The following is an 18,348-nucleotide window of genomic DNA, read 5'->3' as shown; positions in this document are numbered from 1 at the left end:
TGATTTCCTCTTCGAGGTTCTCTTTGTTGGTGTAGAGGAATCCAACTGATTTTTGTTTGTTTATCTTGTATCCTGAAACTTTGCTGAAATCTTCTATTAGTTCCAGTGGTTTTCTTGTGGATTCTTTGGGGTTTTCTGTGTATGAGATCATATCATCTGCAAATAAAGATACTTTGACTTCTTCCTTACTAATTTGGATGCCCTTTATTTCTATTTCTAGCCTAATTGCTCTGGCTAGGACATCCGGTACAATGTTGAATAAGAGTGATGATAAAGGGCATCCTTGTCTGGTTCCCGTTCTCAAGGAGAATGCGTTCAAAGTCTCTCCATTTAGAATGACCTTGGCTGTTGGCTTTGTATAAATGCCCTTAATTATGTTGAGGAATTTCCCTTCTATTCCTATTTTGTTGAGACTTTTTATCATGAATGGGTGTTGGACTTCTTCAAATGCCTTTTCTGCATAGATTGATAAGATCATGTGGTTCTTATCTTTTGTTCTATTTATGTGATGGATTACATTGATTGTTTTTCTAATACTGAACCATCCCTGCATACCTGGTATAAATCCCACTTGGTCATGGTGAATTATTTTTTTGATATGTGGTTGAATTCTATTGGCTAGAATTTTGTGGAGGATTTTTGCGTCAATGTTCATGAGGGATATTAGTCTGTAATTTTCATTTTTTGTGGTGTCTTTACCTGGTTTTGGTATCAGGGTTATTCTGGCTTCATACGATGAGTTTGGGAGTATTCCTTCCTTTTCTATGCTCTGAAATACCGTTAGAGTAGTGATGTTAACTCTTGTTTGAAAGTTTGTTAGAATTCTCCAGTGAAGCCATCCGGGCCAGGGCCTTTTTTCATTGGGAGTTTTTTAATTACCTTTTCAATCTCTTCTTTTGTTGTGTGTTTATTTAGTTGTTCTACCTCTGTTTCTGTTAGTTTAGACAGGTAGTGAGTTTCTAGAAGTTTGTCCATTTCCTCTAGGTTTTCAAATTTGTTAGAGTACAGTTTTTCATAGTATTCTGTTATGATTCTTTTAATTTCAGTTGGGTCTGTTGTGATATCATCCATCTCATTTTTTATATGGGTTATCTGCTTCCTCTCCTGTTTTTCTTTTGTCAGTTTGGCCAGTGGTGTATCAATTTTATTGATCTTTTCAAAGAACCAGCTTTTGGTCTTGTTAACTCTTTCAGTTGTTTTTCTGTTCTCTATTTCATTTAATTCTGCCCTAATTCTTATTATTTCCTTTCTTCTGGCACTTGAGGGCTTCTTTTGCTGCGCTCTTTCTACTTATGCCAGTTGTAGGGTTAATGTTTTGATTATGGCCCTTTCTTCTTTTTCAATGTGTGCATTTACTGCTATAAACTGACCTCGGAGCACTGCTTTTGCTGTGTCCCAAAGGTTCTGGTAGGATATGTTTCCATTCTCGTTTAATTCTATAATTTCTTTATTCTGTCCTTAATTTCTTCTATAACCCAGTAGTTTTTGAGCAAGGTGTTGTTCAGTTTCCATTTGTTTGATTTTTTTCCCTTGCTTTATCTGTTGTTGATTTCTACTTTTATGGCTTTATGGTCAGAAAAGATGCTTTGTAATATTTCTGTGCTTTGGATTTTGTTAAGGCTTGCTTTATGGCCTAATATGTGGTCTGTTCTGGAGAATGTTCCATGTGCTTTGGAAAAGAAAGTATACTTGCCTACTGTTGGGTGGAGTGTTTGGTATATGTCTATGAGATCAAGTTGGTTGATTGTAGTGCTTAGCTCTTCCATGTCTTTGTGGAGCTTCTTTCTGGATGCTCTGTCCTTCACTGAAACTGGTGTGTTGAAGACTCCTACTACTATTGTGGAGCCGTCTGTCTCTCTTTTCAGTGCCGTTAGAGTTTGTTTTACGTATTTTGGAGCTCTGTCGTTGGGTGCATAAAGATTTATTTTAGTTATGTCCTCCTGGTGTATTGACCCTTTAATCATTATATAGTGTCCTTTCTTATTCTTTGTGGTGGATTTTACTTTAATGTCTATTTTGTCAGAGTTTAATATTGCTACTCCTGCTCTTTTTTGAGTATTATTTGCTTGATATATTTTTTTCCATCCTTTGAGTTTTAGTCTGTTTGTGTCTTTAAGTCTAAGGTGTGTCTCTTGTAGTCAGCATATAGACACATTGTGTTTTTTTATCCAATCTGCCACTCTCTGTCTCTTTATTGGTCCATTTAGTCCATTTACATCCAGCATAATTATTGATAGGTATGAGTTTAGTGCTGTCATTTTTATGTCTTTTTTTGTGTGTTGTTCACAGTGTCTTTGTTCCACTTAATTTTCTGTGCTGAGTCATTTTCCTGTATGTGTTTTCTTTTCATCTTTTTCATTGTTGTTGATTTTGTGTTTGCTGAGTCTTTATATTTTTCTAGTTTTTTATTTTGACTTGTAGGATTGTTAGTTTCCCTTGTGGTTACCTTAATGTTTACCCCTATTTTTCTAAGTTTATACCAGTCTTTTATTTCTTTATATCGTCTTGACTTCCTCTCCATATGAAAAATCTATGTCTACATTTTTTACATCTCTTTTTTGTTTTACAGTTGTCATCTTTTACATATTGACATCTGTTTCCCTATTTTCAGTGTTTTAGCTTTGATTTACTTTTGTGACTTCCCTATCTGGGTTGATATCTGGTTGCTCTGTCTTATGTTCTCGTCTTGGGTTGTTATATGATGTTACTGATTTTCTAACCGAAGGACTCCCTTTAGTATTTCTTGTAATTTTGGTTTGGTTTGCAAATTCCCTCAACTTCTGTTTATCTGGAAATGCCCTAATTTCACCATCATATTTGAGAGACAGTTTTGCTGGATATATAATTCTTGGCTGGCGGTTTTTTTCCTTCAAGTCTTTATATATGGAATTATGACATTTTTTAAAATGAGTTTCTTAGAACACTAGTTCTGAGGAATTTTAAAAGCTAATTACAAAAGCAGGAGTGGATTAATCAAACAGTTCTGAGAAACACGGGTTTGGAAAATTAAATAGATTGTCAGTCTTGATTACAAAGTTTTTATAAACTGCTAATGTGTTGTGAGGCTCTAAGTGGAAATAATATTCATAACTTAATGTTTATAATTTGGCCCAATGCAGAGTATTTTATTTTATTTCATTTTTTCCATTTTATTTTCAAAGTGAAGCAGGTCAAAAGACTAGTATTTTGTGTACTATACTTTGGTAAGCACCATATAAAGGAGTAGACAGACCCATACATGAGGAGACCAGAGAGTAGGTAGGTGTCTGTTCTGTCAACATGACAAATCACCACAGGAATGTACTTTTTAACAGCCCAAAAATACTTTTACAGAGAGAGGGGGCAAATTTTTTTTTTTTTTTCAGATTTCTTTTTGAAGATTTGTCCTGTGGTGATCAGTTCAGTCCCACTGTGTTGTTCAAGACATGTTCAATTACATCACTGTTGTTATGCATCAGACTGTGACTAGCAGAGAAAACCAAAACTGAAAACTTCAAAACTGACTTAAGAGATAAGATATTCATTCTACCGCAAGTACAGCTGCATAAGGAGTGAGGCCTGGGTGTACATTTCCTAAAGTTTATGGAAAGATTTGGCATTCCACGCTGAGAAAGAGGGAACGAGAAAAGAGAGGTTTAAGGAGAAATAAGTAAATGCTTTGAGGTTCTTTGAATTTTAGAATTCTTAATTCAATGACAGAAAGAACAACTGGCATCCCATTCTATCCCTGGCTTTTTATCTAAATGAATGAGAAGATTTTGAGATGAGCTGAGGGAACTATATACTTAAACATAGACCCCACCAGGACATCTGGCCCTTCCCTTCTTCCTGCAGCACCATCGATAACTCACTGGATTTTGGAAGCCTTATGCCACATATCTTATGTTCACTTATGTGGGAGCCAAACATCAATTTTACGGAAAAAACTCAATCATTTCTGTTCGATAGCATATAAAAACGAACTGTACAACTGTAGTTCTCACTTTTCTAATCAGTATTTTGGTTTCTACAAAGGCTTCAGTTTAAACAGGTGACATAAGTTATTGGAAGCAAATAGAAGGTGTTTGTTCAGCTAGAGTTATTCCTAAATCAAATAAAAAGTTTCAATAACTTCTGAGCAGTAAACACTAAACATGAAAATATTCATTTGATTTTTCCTAAGGTACTTCTCATTCTTTAGTACTTGCTATCATTGAAATATATTTTGGAAAGAAAAATAAATCCTTGTATGATAACTAATGACTGGAGAAAAAAAAAGAGCTAATTATCTGCTATGTGTTATCTAGACAATCCAGATGATTAAATAAGTTTTTTTCTTCATTTTTCACCTCTATAATTTATTAACTGATGGCTTTAAAGTTTATTATATACTACATAGAATATTATTTTAACTTCCAATAAATTATTTAAAATATTATATAAGTTTTTCTTTCTTAGTAATGCCAACTAAAATACACTAAATTCATATACTATATTAGATGATCAAGAATAGATGTTCTTTTAGTTAACTATGAGGTTGAATCAAAAAAATTAAAACATTTTTACATATACCAATCTGATACCATAGAGTATTGCTACAGGTTTTAAATGTCATAACAGATTTTTAGTATTTTAATAGCTTCCAAATAGCTCCACCTTGGATGTGTTACTTATCTGTAATAACTTTGGTAACTTTATTATTCCCCCTGGGGAATCAACAACAATAACAAAGTATTAAAAAAACACAAAAACAAATTTTGACTGAGCCAAGTATAAAATGAACTCTTAATTTTCCCATTTCTGTTGAAAAGCAGAATTTCTCATTTGAGAAATTCTTCACACAGTGAAGCTGCTTAGAATTATCTCTCAAATGCAAAAGCACTTGAAGATTATGTCTGGAAAAACTATCAGGTGCAGAGCTGTTGATTTGATTTGATTTGATCTGATATGATTTAGGAGTATAGAAGAAAAACTTTCAGGTTCACCAGAAATATGTGAACTTCATTAGGGTCAATAAATCCAGGGCTACACCTTTCTTTATCAAATAAAATTCTCCAAATGATAAAGCTTTGGGTCATTTAGTCCATACAGAATTGACCTGTTTCAGTACCCTGTTAAGTCTCCCAAAGTTAATACAAGCGAGAGAGAGCCACGTTATATGTTGAATAATAACTTTTCTTTAATGCTTTCTACATTTCAGATTCATCACCCATCTGTCACTTTGCTGTACTGTGGTGGCTTACGTGTTCCTGTGATCCGGAAGCCATGCTACCTGAATTTCAAATACCAACAGGGTCATCCATGGTGGACAGGTTTCTTTGGAGCTTCCAGACCAAGACAGACTAGAAAGAAAGGCCTGGTGATGTATTTCCAAAAATTAGCAAGTGAAAAACTTATGAATCACAACAGAATACTGTCCAATTCACTTGCTTTGGATATGTAATCAGGAAGGATCAATCACTAGAGGAAGATATCATGTTTGGTGAAGTAGAGGGCCAACAAGGGCATGGGAGACCTTAGGTGAAATGGATTGGCACAAGAGCCTCAACAGTGGACTTCAACATGATGGCGATTGTGAGGATGATGCAGGACTGGGCAAAGTTTCATTTTGCTGTACGTAAGGTCCCCATGAGTTGCAGTTGACTCAAGGACCAATCATTCTTGTTCTAACAACAATGACGATGACAAGATATTCCAAATGCTGTGCTAAACACCTCAAATTCAGCATTTCATAGAACTCTTAAATAACCCCATGAGCTAAGAACTAGCACTATCACTGTTTTACAAAGGAGGACACTGAGGCTGAGAGAGGTTAAATAAATCACCTAAAGTCAAGCAGTAAGTTGTGGAGCCAGATTGAGACCTAAGCATAGGGCTCCAGAGCTCCTACCCCCCAGGACATGTGGAATGGCAGCACACCAGAAAACTCTCCAGCATACATGTGCCTTTTAATCTGGCTTGAACTGTGACGTTTCTACTGCTCAGAAGGACCTTAGTTAATGCCAGTTTTGCACACAGTCAGAATAAGTGGTTGTCTCCATTGTTTTCTTCCTGAGACACTGAGAAAGTTTTATTTTTCCCCAGAATATACTTCTGTTCCCTCTACTACTTTCATTTCAATATTTTAGCTTAAATTAGTATTTCTCAAAGTGTGTTCTGTGGAACCTAAGTCCTGTATAAATAATTATATAAATGTTTACATAAATATTATTATAAACAAAAAAAGGTCCTCTGATCTCATGAATTTAAGAAGTAGTGGATGAAAAAAAAAAAAGTTTAATTGAATAAGGGTTCCCAGTTTTCTACATACTAACAAACAGTATGAATCTTCAGAAGGGGGATATAATGCATCATTTCACAAATTTATATGACCACAGATGGGACACTTTTGTTCTTAGAGCATACTGTAAGATTAGCATTTCATGGAAGACGTGATGAGAAACATTGACTTAAGGTTTTGAAACCTATGAAGGGTTACAGATTAAACTGTGTCAAAATCTGTTTTGTACCATAAAGTGACAAAAGTACCTATCAGTAGAATCAATTTTAAGTTCTTGTGGGGAGCTATAGCCTTTCCTGAAAGGCAGCTCTCGATCAGTCCCATTTTAAGTCTATCCATAAAACAAACAAAGCTTGCATTGACTGATAAAGAATGGTTGATTTATCCAATCATTCTTTACATTTTTTGCTGTAGAATGATTTTGAATCATACATAGACACAGACTCAGATTCTAAAACTAAGGAACAGTCTGAAGATAACACCTTCAGAAAAAAGTTAGGCATTAATTGATCAATACCATCTGCTGACCTGACACCAGACAAAATGAAGTAGGTTCTCAGTATACCCCTCTGCCGCCTATAGTTCTGCAAGCTGTGAGCTGCCCTAGGGAGCCCAGCTCAAGTGTCAAGTAGAGGCTGGAATCCATCCTTTGCTGTGTTGCCAAGCCCTTTTCCCTGGCATATAACCCGTTCCATGGAGAGGAGATTCTTGTTTCTAATTCCCACAGAGGGACCTTCTCCTTGCCGAGTCTTGTGCCCTCAGAAGCCTTGTCCACTCAGAGGGGGCACTCTTCTCTAATTATCACCACGGAGCTGCATGGTCTAGGCAGGGCCCCTCTCAGCCTTCTTTTCTTCCCTTTGTTTAATTTCCTCAAGCCTACTCTGTTTTTACCCGGAGAAAACAGTTTAAGTTTATGTTTCCTTTTGTCTGCCCTCATTTAGGATGTCTGTCTAGAAAGTGGAGCCCTAGAGGTGCAGCAGTTAAGAGCTCAGCTGTTAACCAAAAGGTCAGCAGTTTGAATCCACCAGCAGCTCCTTGGAAACCCTATGGGGCAGTTCGACTCTGTCCTATAGGGTCGCTATGAGTCGGAATCAACTCAATACCAACTAGCAACATAACAACAACATCTAGAAAGTACTACCCCAAAACCTCCATATTACATTTTTCCCGTCCCCTACTATCAACATATTTCTATTCCTCACTGTTACTAATCACACTCTGCAAAAATTCATTTGGATTGAACTAATTCTTATAGGTTAAATAAACAAAACAAACAACAACAAAATAAAACCCAAACCAGTTGCCATCGAGTAGATGCTGACTCATGGCAATCCCATGTGTTTCAGAGTAGAACTATGCTCCATAGGGTTTCCAAGGCTGTGACCTTTCAGAAGCAGATCACCAGGCCCTTCTTCTGAGGCACCTCTGGGTGTGTTTGAACCACCAACCTTTGGATCAGTAGTCAAGTGCTTAACCATTTGCACTACTCAGGGCTCCATAGATTAAATAGGTTTTTCAAATTTATATGATCATGTAATGCGTTGTAAAATACTTACTGATATTCCTCTAACTTAGGGCCAGCAGACACATTATGGGAAATAGTTACTTAAGTTAAGGAATGAAGGGAAACCAGTCACAGTAGAGAAGAGCTTTCCCAGGAATTCAGATGACTGATGGCGTGTCTTTCCTGATCAGGAAAAATAATTTCACGAACCCCAGCTCTCAAGGCAATGTAGCCAAGAAAAGGGAGGGCAGCAGTGGAACTTCCCTGTGTGCCTGAAATCATACCACAGTAGCAACTGTCTGACCTAACTGTACACAGAGCCCACCCAATGTTGAAAACGTTTAAAAAAAAAAAAGAAACGTACCTCATTTTCTCTAGAACATAGAACATTTCAAACTGCAAAAATTAAAGCTTAAAAAGGAAATACTGAAATAGCCCTGATGAAATGACTATAGATACTTAATTGACTGTTTGGCTGACTGTGGTCCTCAGTAAAAGCAAATGACAGAGCAATCCTTAGAAAGAGGGCAACTCTTTTCTTTAACAATGCTGTCTTTTTTTTTTTTTTTTTTAACATTCTGGTAAAAGAAGTATATAACACAACTTTTTGGAAAGCAAATTGAAACAAGGAGTCTTTAATCTGGGGGCAAAAATGAAAAACAAAACAACATTGTGACTCTTTTCCAATTGATCGTGTAGTTGGTGCACTAAAACTCATGAATCCGAACCATACCTCTGAAGATTTTTATACTGTTCTGATTGTAGGAAAGATCAAAAAATAAATGTAAACTGATCATTTCAGTAAATTAGCCCTGGTTAAGGGCTTAAAAGACTTTTTCTTCTGCTATTTGGAATTTGAATTGGTCAAAAAGACTTTTTCTTCTGCTATTTGGAATTTGAATTGGTCAAAACTGATTCTACTGAAACTCTGGGGACTGTTTTTTGGGCAGAACTTTTTAGATGTCCTGGCTCTGCAATTTAAGAAATTCTGTGACGGGCTATTAATCTCTCTCAATCTCAGTGTGATTTTATTAGATTAAGTTGGATCATAATTGTACCCACTACATCAAGCTGTTGCTGGAATTAAATGAGATAATGTATGAAAGCACTCAACATAGCAGCTATTCAATAAACACCAGTAATTATTATCTTCTCTGATACAAATTATAATTTAGCAGGCCGTACTACTGGAAGTTGAGTTGGTGGCTCAAATGAGTATATCTCTTGAAAGCAAAGCGCATTCAATGTTTAATGAGAAACCTGTGGGTTTATAACTCTTCTAACATCAAACAACCATCCTGCTCATTCTGAGATGCTGAGAGCTTTCAGACCCCCAGGACCTGATGTCTTAATTGCAGAGTGAAGAGGCCCTGCAGGCCAGCAGCCTGGGAGCCTCACTCTACCCTGAGTGTTTGTACCAGGCCTTGAATTCAATCACCATCTCAACTGGAAAGTGTACATGACTGGGAGATGCTGCACACTCAGTGGTAAAACCAGTGTGTTAGGGTTAGAGATGTGGATAACTAAGAGAGGTAGATGCCACATTATGCAAGGTACCTATTATCAGATAATACCAGTACCAGTACAAGTTGCCACTGAGTCAATTTCGACTCATGGTGACCCCATGTGTTGTGGAGTAGAACTGTTCTTCATAGGGTTTTCATGACTGTGACCTTTCAGAAGCAGCTTGACAGACATTTCTTCCATGGCACCCCTACATGGGTTCAAACCACCAATGTTTAAGATGATCCAAAAAACAAAACCTGTTGCTGTTGAGTCTATTCTGACTCATGCAGCCCTATAGGACAGAGTAGAACTGCCCCATAGGGTTTCCAAGGCTGTAATCTTTACAGAAGCAATCTGCCACATCTTTCTTCCATGGAGCAACTGGTGGGTTCAAAAGCAATACATCTTTTAATGGAATTTTGTTTTTTAGGGCAAACATTTACTAATCATCATAGCATACGTATCTACAGTTACTGACAGTTACTTTATCCTCTTGTGATAATGACACATCAAAACTTCTGATTTGGTGAATTCAAAAAATAGACGTGTTTACTTAAACAAACAAACAAAAAATACAACTAATGACTTGCTTAAGGTTTGGGTCACTGAACAACCAATAATCAGAAACATGTATTTCAGAAAAATCATTAGCAGACTGAAAGAACACATGATCAATTTATAAGCATCTACATCTAACTGATAGTAGTAAACTGTCAAAGTCCACATGAAATTTTGAGGAATGTAACCTTGGGAAAGATTTTTTTTTTTTTTTTTTACGTAACGGAATTATACCTCTGGATGCTGAAAACTCATTAATTTAGTTGTTTGATGTTACTTTAAACACACATACAAATATACCTATACACACACACACACACAGACACATACATACATACATGAGTCAAAGAGAGCACCTACTGTCACTTCATTCATGCTCAGAAGCATGGGGCTAGGTGGCAAGGTACCAAGGCGAAATTTTAAACCTTCTTCTAAAGTCATTCCCCAGAATTGGCTGTAGTTCTGTGCTGTCCATCTGCCTTACAAATGAAAGAGAAAAATATGTATAGGTTATGCATATCACTTTTATAATTAAATGCTTATTTATATTTCCTAAATTATACAATAAAAATTGCAGCAGACCTCACAAAAGGGGAACTATTACTGCAAGCTACATATTCTTAAATATGTTCTTACGTAGAGGATTTACTATTGATTAATAATCAAGCACACGAGACATTCTTCCTGAATTAGGTTCTTTTCAATTATTTAATGACTCATGAGGACCCTAAGGTACTATCAATATGGTCTAAATCTAACAATATGAAATCTTTACGTTCTGTAAAAGGATTAAGTGATAATAAGGGCAATATATGCGGTTTATTTGAAATGGCATTAAATACATTTTAGAAAGATGCTTACATAGGCAGAAAATTTATCTGTAGATAAAATTGGGTAATCTGTTTCATTGATAATTTAAATTTCAAAAGAAGTCGACTAGATTTTTTTTTTTTAAAAATCCATGTAGAATTGAGGACAAAATCTTTATACTTAAAAACAATTACATCAGTGCCAATTGGCTAGTATTGAAATATTCTGTTATGTATTAAATCAGCTAATTTGTGTTAAGTGCTCAATAATTTTAGATTTTAGAAATAATACAAAAATCAATTGATGTGAAATTAGATATCAAAGGAGTGCCTTTTTCTAGAGAAGTGTTTTGTGTTCTTACTTAGAAAAACTTTATTTACAAAATTTAACATTAAAATAAGAAGACAATAAAAATTCCTTAAAAGGTAATAGGAGATGGAAAGTGAGAAAGATGAAAGTAATTTAATCACTGCCTGTCTGAATTATCTACAACGTTAGCATGATATATTTTCAGGATTTAAGTCAAATCTAAATTGTATCCTGTTGTGCTTACTACCAAAATCGTTTATAATGTGATAGGCTGTTATGAATGATTGAGGATACAGCTCAATTTTCAATCATATGCCTGGCAATTGAATGCTTTTCTTTTATAAGACCTGTTAGTTCATGAAATCTTAAGCAACTGTCAACTACAGTTTTAACAAGCTATCTCCTTTACCCAAGGAATTTCATTAAAGAAACTTCTGAATAGATTAGATATTGTATTATTTAAGAAAGTAGCAGAGCCAGCCTTAGGCATAATGATGAAGTCAGTAAAGTGTGTTTTTGGTAACCTACATGCGTAGTTTTCAAACTGTAGGTCACAAGACATACATAGGTCATTTAATTAACCACATTTTAGTGAATAAGGATGAACATTTTTATAAAAAATAAAATTGAATTTATTGCAAACAGTGCGGGTAAGTAGCGTATATTGTGTATTTAACCCAGTTGCTGTCCAGCCGGTTCAGAGCTGTGCTCCATGTGGTTTTCAGCGGCTGATTTGTTAGATCTCCAGACCTTTTTCCCAAGGTGCCTCTGAGTGGACTCGAACCTCCAACTGTCAGTTAGCAGCGAAGCCTGTTAACCATTTGTATCAGCTAGGGACTCCATATTAGGTGTCCGTGTATGTGTGTGTATGCATGTGTGTGTGTAAATAGAGCCCTGGGGGTGCAGTGGTTAAGTGCTTGGCTACTAACCAAAAGGTTGGCTGTTCAAACCCACCAGTGGCTCTGTGGGAGAAAGATGTAGCAGTCTACTCCCATAAAGATTCCAGCCTTGGCAACTCTATGGGGCAGTTCTACTCTGTCCTACTGTATTGCTATGAGTCAGAATCGACTTGACGGCAACAGGTTTGGTGTTGGTTTGGTGTATATAAATTGCGTGTGTGTCTGTGTGTGTGTGTGTATAAAATGTGTGCATGTGTGTATTAGGTCACAAAGTAAAATGGATCTTTTACTGTGAGTTGTCACCCAAAATAGTGTGAAAGGCCCTACCTACTCCATCTTACTTGACCTAGACTCATCACTTTCTTTTAATCCAATTTAACATTTATTGAACATTCTTAATTTATCTCTCATATTCTCTTGTAAACACTAGGGTTGTAGAAATAAATAAAATTTCTCTACCTTCAAGGAAGCCATACCCTAACAAGGATTACAAAAACGGATATGACTTCAATGTCTGTCATTTATTAGCAGTAGGTTAAAGTATGATCAGAGTCTAGGATACAAACGTAACTTTGCCTGGGGGAGTTGTTTTTTGTTTTTGTTTTTGTTTTTACAGAAAATGACTTTAGTGCTCAGTCTTAAAAGATCAGAGTGAATTTGGTGTCCAGATGTGAAAGAAGAAAGCATTTATTCTAAATAAAGACAACTCTTGAGAAAAGCAGGCAGGTTTGAAAATGGGTGGCACATTTACGGAACAGCAGATAAGTTAAATGTTTTAACTGTGAGAAAAGATATGGAACTGGAAGGAATGTGAAAGATGAGGCAGTAAGAAACATCCGGGCCAGATTGTTATTTATGTGAAGAAGTGTAAATAATGTCCTTTAAGCAATGGAGTCGCACTGAAGATTTTTAAGAATATGAATGACAGAATCAAAGTTTTGTTTTAGAAGGATAACCATTAAAGTATAAAGGATTGATTAGAGTTTGGTCAAACTGGAAACAGAGAGACCAGTCAGGCCACTTCAAAGCTCTGTTTGATAAAGAAATGCACTGGAATGTAGCATAGGACTGGAGGAAATAAATACCTAAGAGAAACTTTGAGTCTGGGAATTAGCAAGTTCTGGTAAGTGGGAGTGGAGGGGGAGGAAGAATCATATAAACTTCAAATTTTCTGGCTTGGTTGACTAGGTGGAGGGTGATGCTGGTAACCAAGGGTAGGTAGAGAAAGTCAATACCTTTTGTTTGGGGTGTGCTAATTTTGAGAAACTTGTGAAAAATCAAGACCAAATTGTTCAGTTGACTATAGATTTCGAGTCTATAAGAAAATTCAATTGTAGAGATGTTGTGATAGATTGAAAAAGACCACAGATTATTCTCAGCTATTCCTATCAAGGGAGCCCTGGTCGAGCAGTGGTTAAAGTGCTTGCTTGCTAACCGAAAGGTCTGTGGCTCGAACCCACCAACCACTCCAAGGGAGGAAGACGTGGCAGTGTGCTTCTGTAAAGACTAACAACCTTGGAAACCCTATGGGGCAGTTCTACTCTGTCCTAGAGGGTCACAATGAGTAGGAACCAACTCAACAGCAGAAGGTTTGGTTTGGTTTGGTTTGGTCTTCACATCAAAAGGAGGAGTCTATTTCCCCAACCTTTGATTCTGGACTGGCCTAGTGGCTTTCTTAAATCACAAAATGCAGTAGAATTGATACTGTGCAATTTTCAAGCTTAGGTGTCAAGAGAACTTGCAGCTTCTACTCTGCCCTATTATAACATTGTGATGATGTGAAGAAGCCAAGGCTAGCCTGCTGGAGACAGATGGCTCAACCAACAACTAGCACTAACCACCAGACATGGAGATGAGCCCATCTTAGACAATCCAGCCCCAGCTGAGGCTCCAGATGTCTGTAGACACATAAGTGACCCCAGGAGAGACTAGCAGAAAGAGGAACCTCAGCTGAGTCTATCCCAAATTGGTGATGTGAGCAAATGAAAAGCTGTGATTTTAAGTCACTAAATTCTGGAGTGGTTTATTACACAGCAGCAGAGAACTGAAATAGTTATGTATTTCCCTTTGTACTATCTTTCTGATTATTAATTGCAACACTAATTTGGTACGTATGTACCACCCCATCATTAGAAATCCTTTACAAAGTTATGGTACTTTGTCTCCTCAGCTAGATGGTAAATTCCTTTAACACAGCAACTATTTATTTGTATCCTCAGCAGTGCCACAAATGCAACACGTTTTATTGGTATTAACTGATTGCATTGAAAAATAATACAGGGACTCAATAAGCACTGAAGTAGGTTATGAAGAATGAATAAAGACTTAGGTCTAAAATGCTACTAGGATACAGAAAATCATGTTTTAAAGCAAAGGTCGTATATTTGTATGTATACTATTTAGAAAAGCACTAAATATATACCCATTGCCTTCGAGTCAATTCCTACTTATAGCGACATATAGGACTGAGTAGAACTGCCCTATAGGGTAGCTGGTAGATTCCAACTGCTGACCTTTTGATTAGCAGCTGAGCTCTTAACCACTGCACCACCAGGGCCCCACTTAATATATTTTGAATGATATAATTATATTTTCACACATAAAAACAATTTGAGCTTCAGGAACAGAGAATAGCTGAGAATGAGAATTTTCTTTGAAAACTTCAGACTTTATCCCCTTTTTTCTGCAGTAAATAATTTTAGTGTTGCTCCTTTTCTTCATAGTTTGTCTCATTTACATATCTATTTTTCTTTGTTCTATTGTGTTTTCCTTTGCTTTAATTCTACTTCACTTCTTACTCTTTTAAAGTCACCTATCAGAGATAAGTCTGACAATGTTTACTACTAAAAGGCAAAACACATGCTTCTTAAATAGTCCTAGAATATTCTAGTGAAGAAAGTTCCTCTTTCCAAGGAAGACAGCATTCTCAAAAACTTCTGTACTCTTGTCTGTACTTTCTTTGCACATTATTTCAGAGCTGAGACTGTGATTTCCTGTGTATTCTGTAACAAGAGAAAGAAGGTAGGCTAATCTATTACCATTTCTTAGAAGCTTATGCTTCTTAGGTGAAGCATTCAAATTTTTTTTAGGAACCTGATTCAGATAGTTTTTCATGATGACACATACTCTGATGTTCCTTTAATGATTTAAATGTCATTTAACCACAGAAAAGTATAATTGTTTTTTTCCAAGAAATACTTAAAATGTTATCAAGTTATTATCCCCTAAAATGCTGGTGAAACACACACACACACACACACACACACACACACACACACAAGAATTGAGAGTGGTTTAAGAATCTTGATGTCAACTAATTTGACTTCCTATATTCCATGGCTTCCAAAAACGGGACTGAGGACATTGAAAATTCAGTGCCCTATTATGCTGGGAGTCTTGGAAGAAGTACAACCAGAATGCTCCTTAGAAGCAAGGATGATGAGATTAAGTCTTACATACTTTGGACATGTTGTCAGGAGGGATCGGTCCCTGGAGAAGGACATCATGCTTGGTAAAGTATAGGGTCAGCGAAAAACAGGGAGACCCTCAATGAGATGGCTTGACATAGTGGCTGCAGCAAGGGGCTCAAACATAATAACGATTGTGAGCATGGCGCAGGACCAGGCAGTGTTTCGTTCTGTAGTATATAGGGTCACTATGAGTCAGAACCAACTCGATGGCACCTAACAACAACAACAACATTATGCTGGAAAGCATATGTCTTACGTGCAGAAGGAAACAATACTTCTATTTCTTAAAAATGCATTTCAGGATTATTTCAATTTTCTAGTTGCCTGACAATAGATCTTCTTATGTGAAATATTTTTTGAAATGTGGAAGCTGTTTTCTAGAGTATGCATAGGTTTGATCAATGGCACTAGAGAATTCCTGAGGCAGATACCAACCAACCTATCCCTCTTCCTTTCAGTTCTGTAAAGAAAAGCCAGTGTTGGCACCAACATCTTTATTGCCTCTATGTATGTGAAGGAACCACCTAACTTATCGATCTGTAGGAGAGCATCAGACAATTGTTTCCAATATTTAACTGTCAATCATCCCTATCTTTAGTTTGCTAGCAAAGTAAAGTGGCTCAGCCTGTCTTTTGACTTAATTCCAAGTGAAATTGGTTAGATGTTAGTCATTTCAGTGAAATGACTACATAGACTACTTATTTGGGGGATCAAGATAGAATATTGTCATTTTAGGGGCAGATTCTACTCAGGGTAACTGACCATGTTAGATGATTGGCTAGGTCAGAGCAGAAGGGGAGGGAAAGATGATTAACAAGAACAAATAAATTCTGCCCACTTCCTGGTTTTGTATGAATACTTATCGAAAGTAAAGCTCCCTCCTCTCTCCTCACTCACACTGTGATATTCTTCTGTCCTAGACAATTGCTATATCTTTCTTCCTTTTTATTTGTGGTTTTTTTTTTTTCCATTTTAAATTATTTAATATTTATCTCTTGTGTATTCCAATTTCACATGCCTTTCAATCTTTCATCTCTCTGTCACTCTTTTTAAATCATGGCCATTTTTAGAAGGAAGTGATAGGAAATACATCATTTGAAACCAGAGGAGTAAATGAGAGTGCCAGAAAGCTTATAAAGCAAGATTTTCTCACCCATAGTCTCCTTTATTGACATATTCAATTAATTCTGGACGAACAAGGCATACATGCTGGGAACATTTCCATTGCTGTCCTGAGCATGTGCTGCAAAGAGAGAACAAAATACAAAAATAGACTGCCCTTGTAGAGTACATTTCAAAATTAGCAACAACAGTTAATACATTGTTAAGGCATAAAACATAATTTCTAGATTAATGTTAGCCATTTGGCTATTTGATTCTTGACAAAGTAAATCTTAACATGTGCACGATACTCGAATCTTCTACTCCAGACAATTAATAAATGAAATGACCATGCATTCCTTGAATTTTGAAAACATAAGACAATTTAGATAGTCGATCACTGCGTTTGTATTTGGAACCTTTCTGTAGGCTTATCCTTTTAAAACAGTTATTCAGTATACTGTTAGGGTGCTCAAGGAAACTTGATATGCCTGTGACGTATCTGGATGTTTATCATTAATATGTATACTTAATATAGGTTTGCTGTATTATGAATGCCCATTACTAGGAACATCAAAATCAAGAATTAAAAGATACATTCATGATTAGATTTTCAACATTCATTAAAATTAAATGAGCTTATTATTATTATATCTCATGACTTTATCCATCTGTATTTAAATATATGCTTAGTTTCACAAGTATTTCCATTATTTGAAGAAAACATACACAGACAGTGGAATTCAGTTCTATGCCACTTAAATTCATTACCAGGAATTGCAGTTTTCTTTAATTACTGACCCTTCTTCAAAATGTTGACCATCTCTGAGACAACCTGTCAACATAACATGTAAACAGATATAAATGCAAAATTTAGTAGTAAAGTACATTAACAAAAGAAGTAATCAAAATTCATGTTCAATTTTTCAAACATGGAAAAATATTTAGTGTCAATCTGATAATAATCCACATTTGGTTCATGTCAAGGTTTATATATCTAGTTCTCCTGGGCTTGTTCCATGAGTTTTTGTCTTTAAAACTTATATTATGATCCAACAGAGAGGAATTGGAAAGTATGAAGACTAGATTACCAAGGAATTAATGACTCATCACTCTCAAAAAATAATTAATGTATTTAAACAGATACATAATAAAACAGGGTTTAAGTCAATTTGTGACATTTCTCATTTTTAAAAAATCTAACCAATCAAGTTTTATAATCAAGTCTTTTTAGGAAGCATAATTAATTGCATATGACTAGACCAAGTACCCCATAGTTTGGGATCAAAATCTAAAGCCATTTCTTTGAATTCACCTTAAAAATACGAATTCTATTTTTTTTTCAGGATTTGGATCAAGAGAAAAATTCATGAAACCAGTAAGATTGTAGCCATTCATATTTCAAATCCAAATGTTTCTTAACTAGTACCTGAAACTCGTTGTTAACTAGTTAAACAGATCACATAAACTACTCAAAAGAAACCATTGGTGAATCATTATTATCTGAAAACCATCACTAAGATATTGTGAAAATAGTACCCTAGTTACAAATGAAATACCTTTTGAAAATATAATTTGTACATATTTAAAAGTGACATTGAAGTAGCAAAAGAGACTCTACTTTGTCTGGTGAAATTTTTTTTTTTTATTGTTGTAATTAAATGAAGTTTACATTTCAAGTTAGTCTCCCATACAGAATTTTTTTTTTTTTTACATACATTGTTATGAGACCCCAACTGCTCACCGCATTCTGTGACAGCACACTCCTCCCCTCCGCCCCAATTCCCCATGAACTTTCAACCAGCTCCCAACTCTCTCTGCCTTCCCATCTCACCTCTGGACAGAAGCCGCCCCGTTGGTCTCTTGTATCTACTTGTCTAAGAGGCACATTCTTCACAAGTATCACTTTATGTCCCACAGTCCAGTCCAATC

At 36.0% G+C, this 18,348-nt stretch overlaps 1 protein-coding gene across 1 annotated transcript in view; it reads right to left on the bottom strand.

The window, feature by feature from the left end:
- The window catches only part of TINAG (tubulointerstitial nephritis antigen), a 115,874-nt gene that overhangs the window by 67,280 nt on the left and 30,246 nt on the right, over nt 1–18,348 (bottom strand). The window contains exons 2-4 of the mRNA XM_004386819.2: nt 17,188–17,251; nt 16,469–16,558; nt 10,188–10,302 (exon numbers count right to left, since the gene is read on the bottom strand). Coding sequence (XP_004386876.1) covers nt 10,188–10,302; nt 16,469–16,558; nt 17,188–17,251 — 269 coding nt within the window. The remainder of the gene's footprint in view (nt 1–10,187; nt 10,303–16,468; nt 16,559–17,187; nt 17,252–18,348) is intronic.

The sequence above is a fragment of the Trichechus manatus genome, unplaced genomic scaffold, assembly GCF_000243295.1.
Source record: "Trichechus manatus latirostris isolate Lorelei unplaced genomic scaffold, TriManLat1.0 scaffold00172, whole genome shotgun sequence".
NCBI lineage: Eukaryota > Metazoa > Chordata > Mammalia > Sirenia > Trichechidae > Trichechus > Trichechus manatus.
This window is presented reverse-complemented; position numbering and strand designations above follow the sequence as displayed.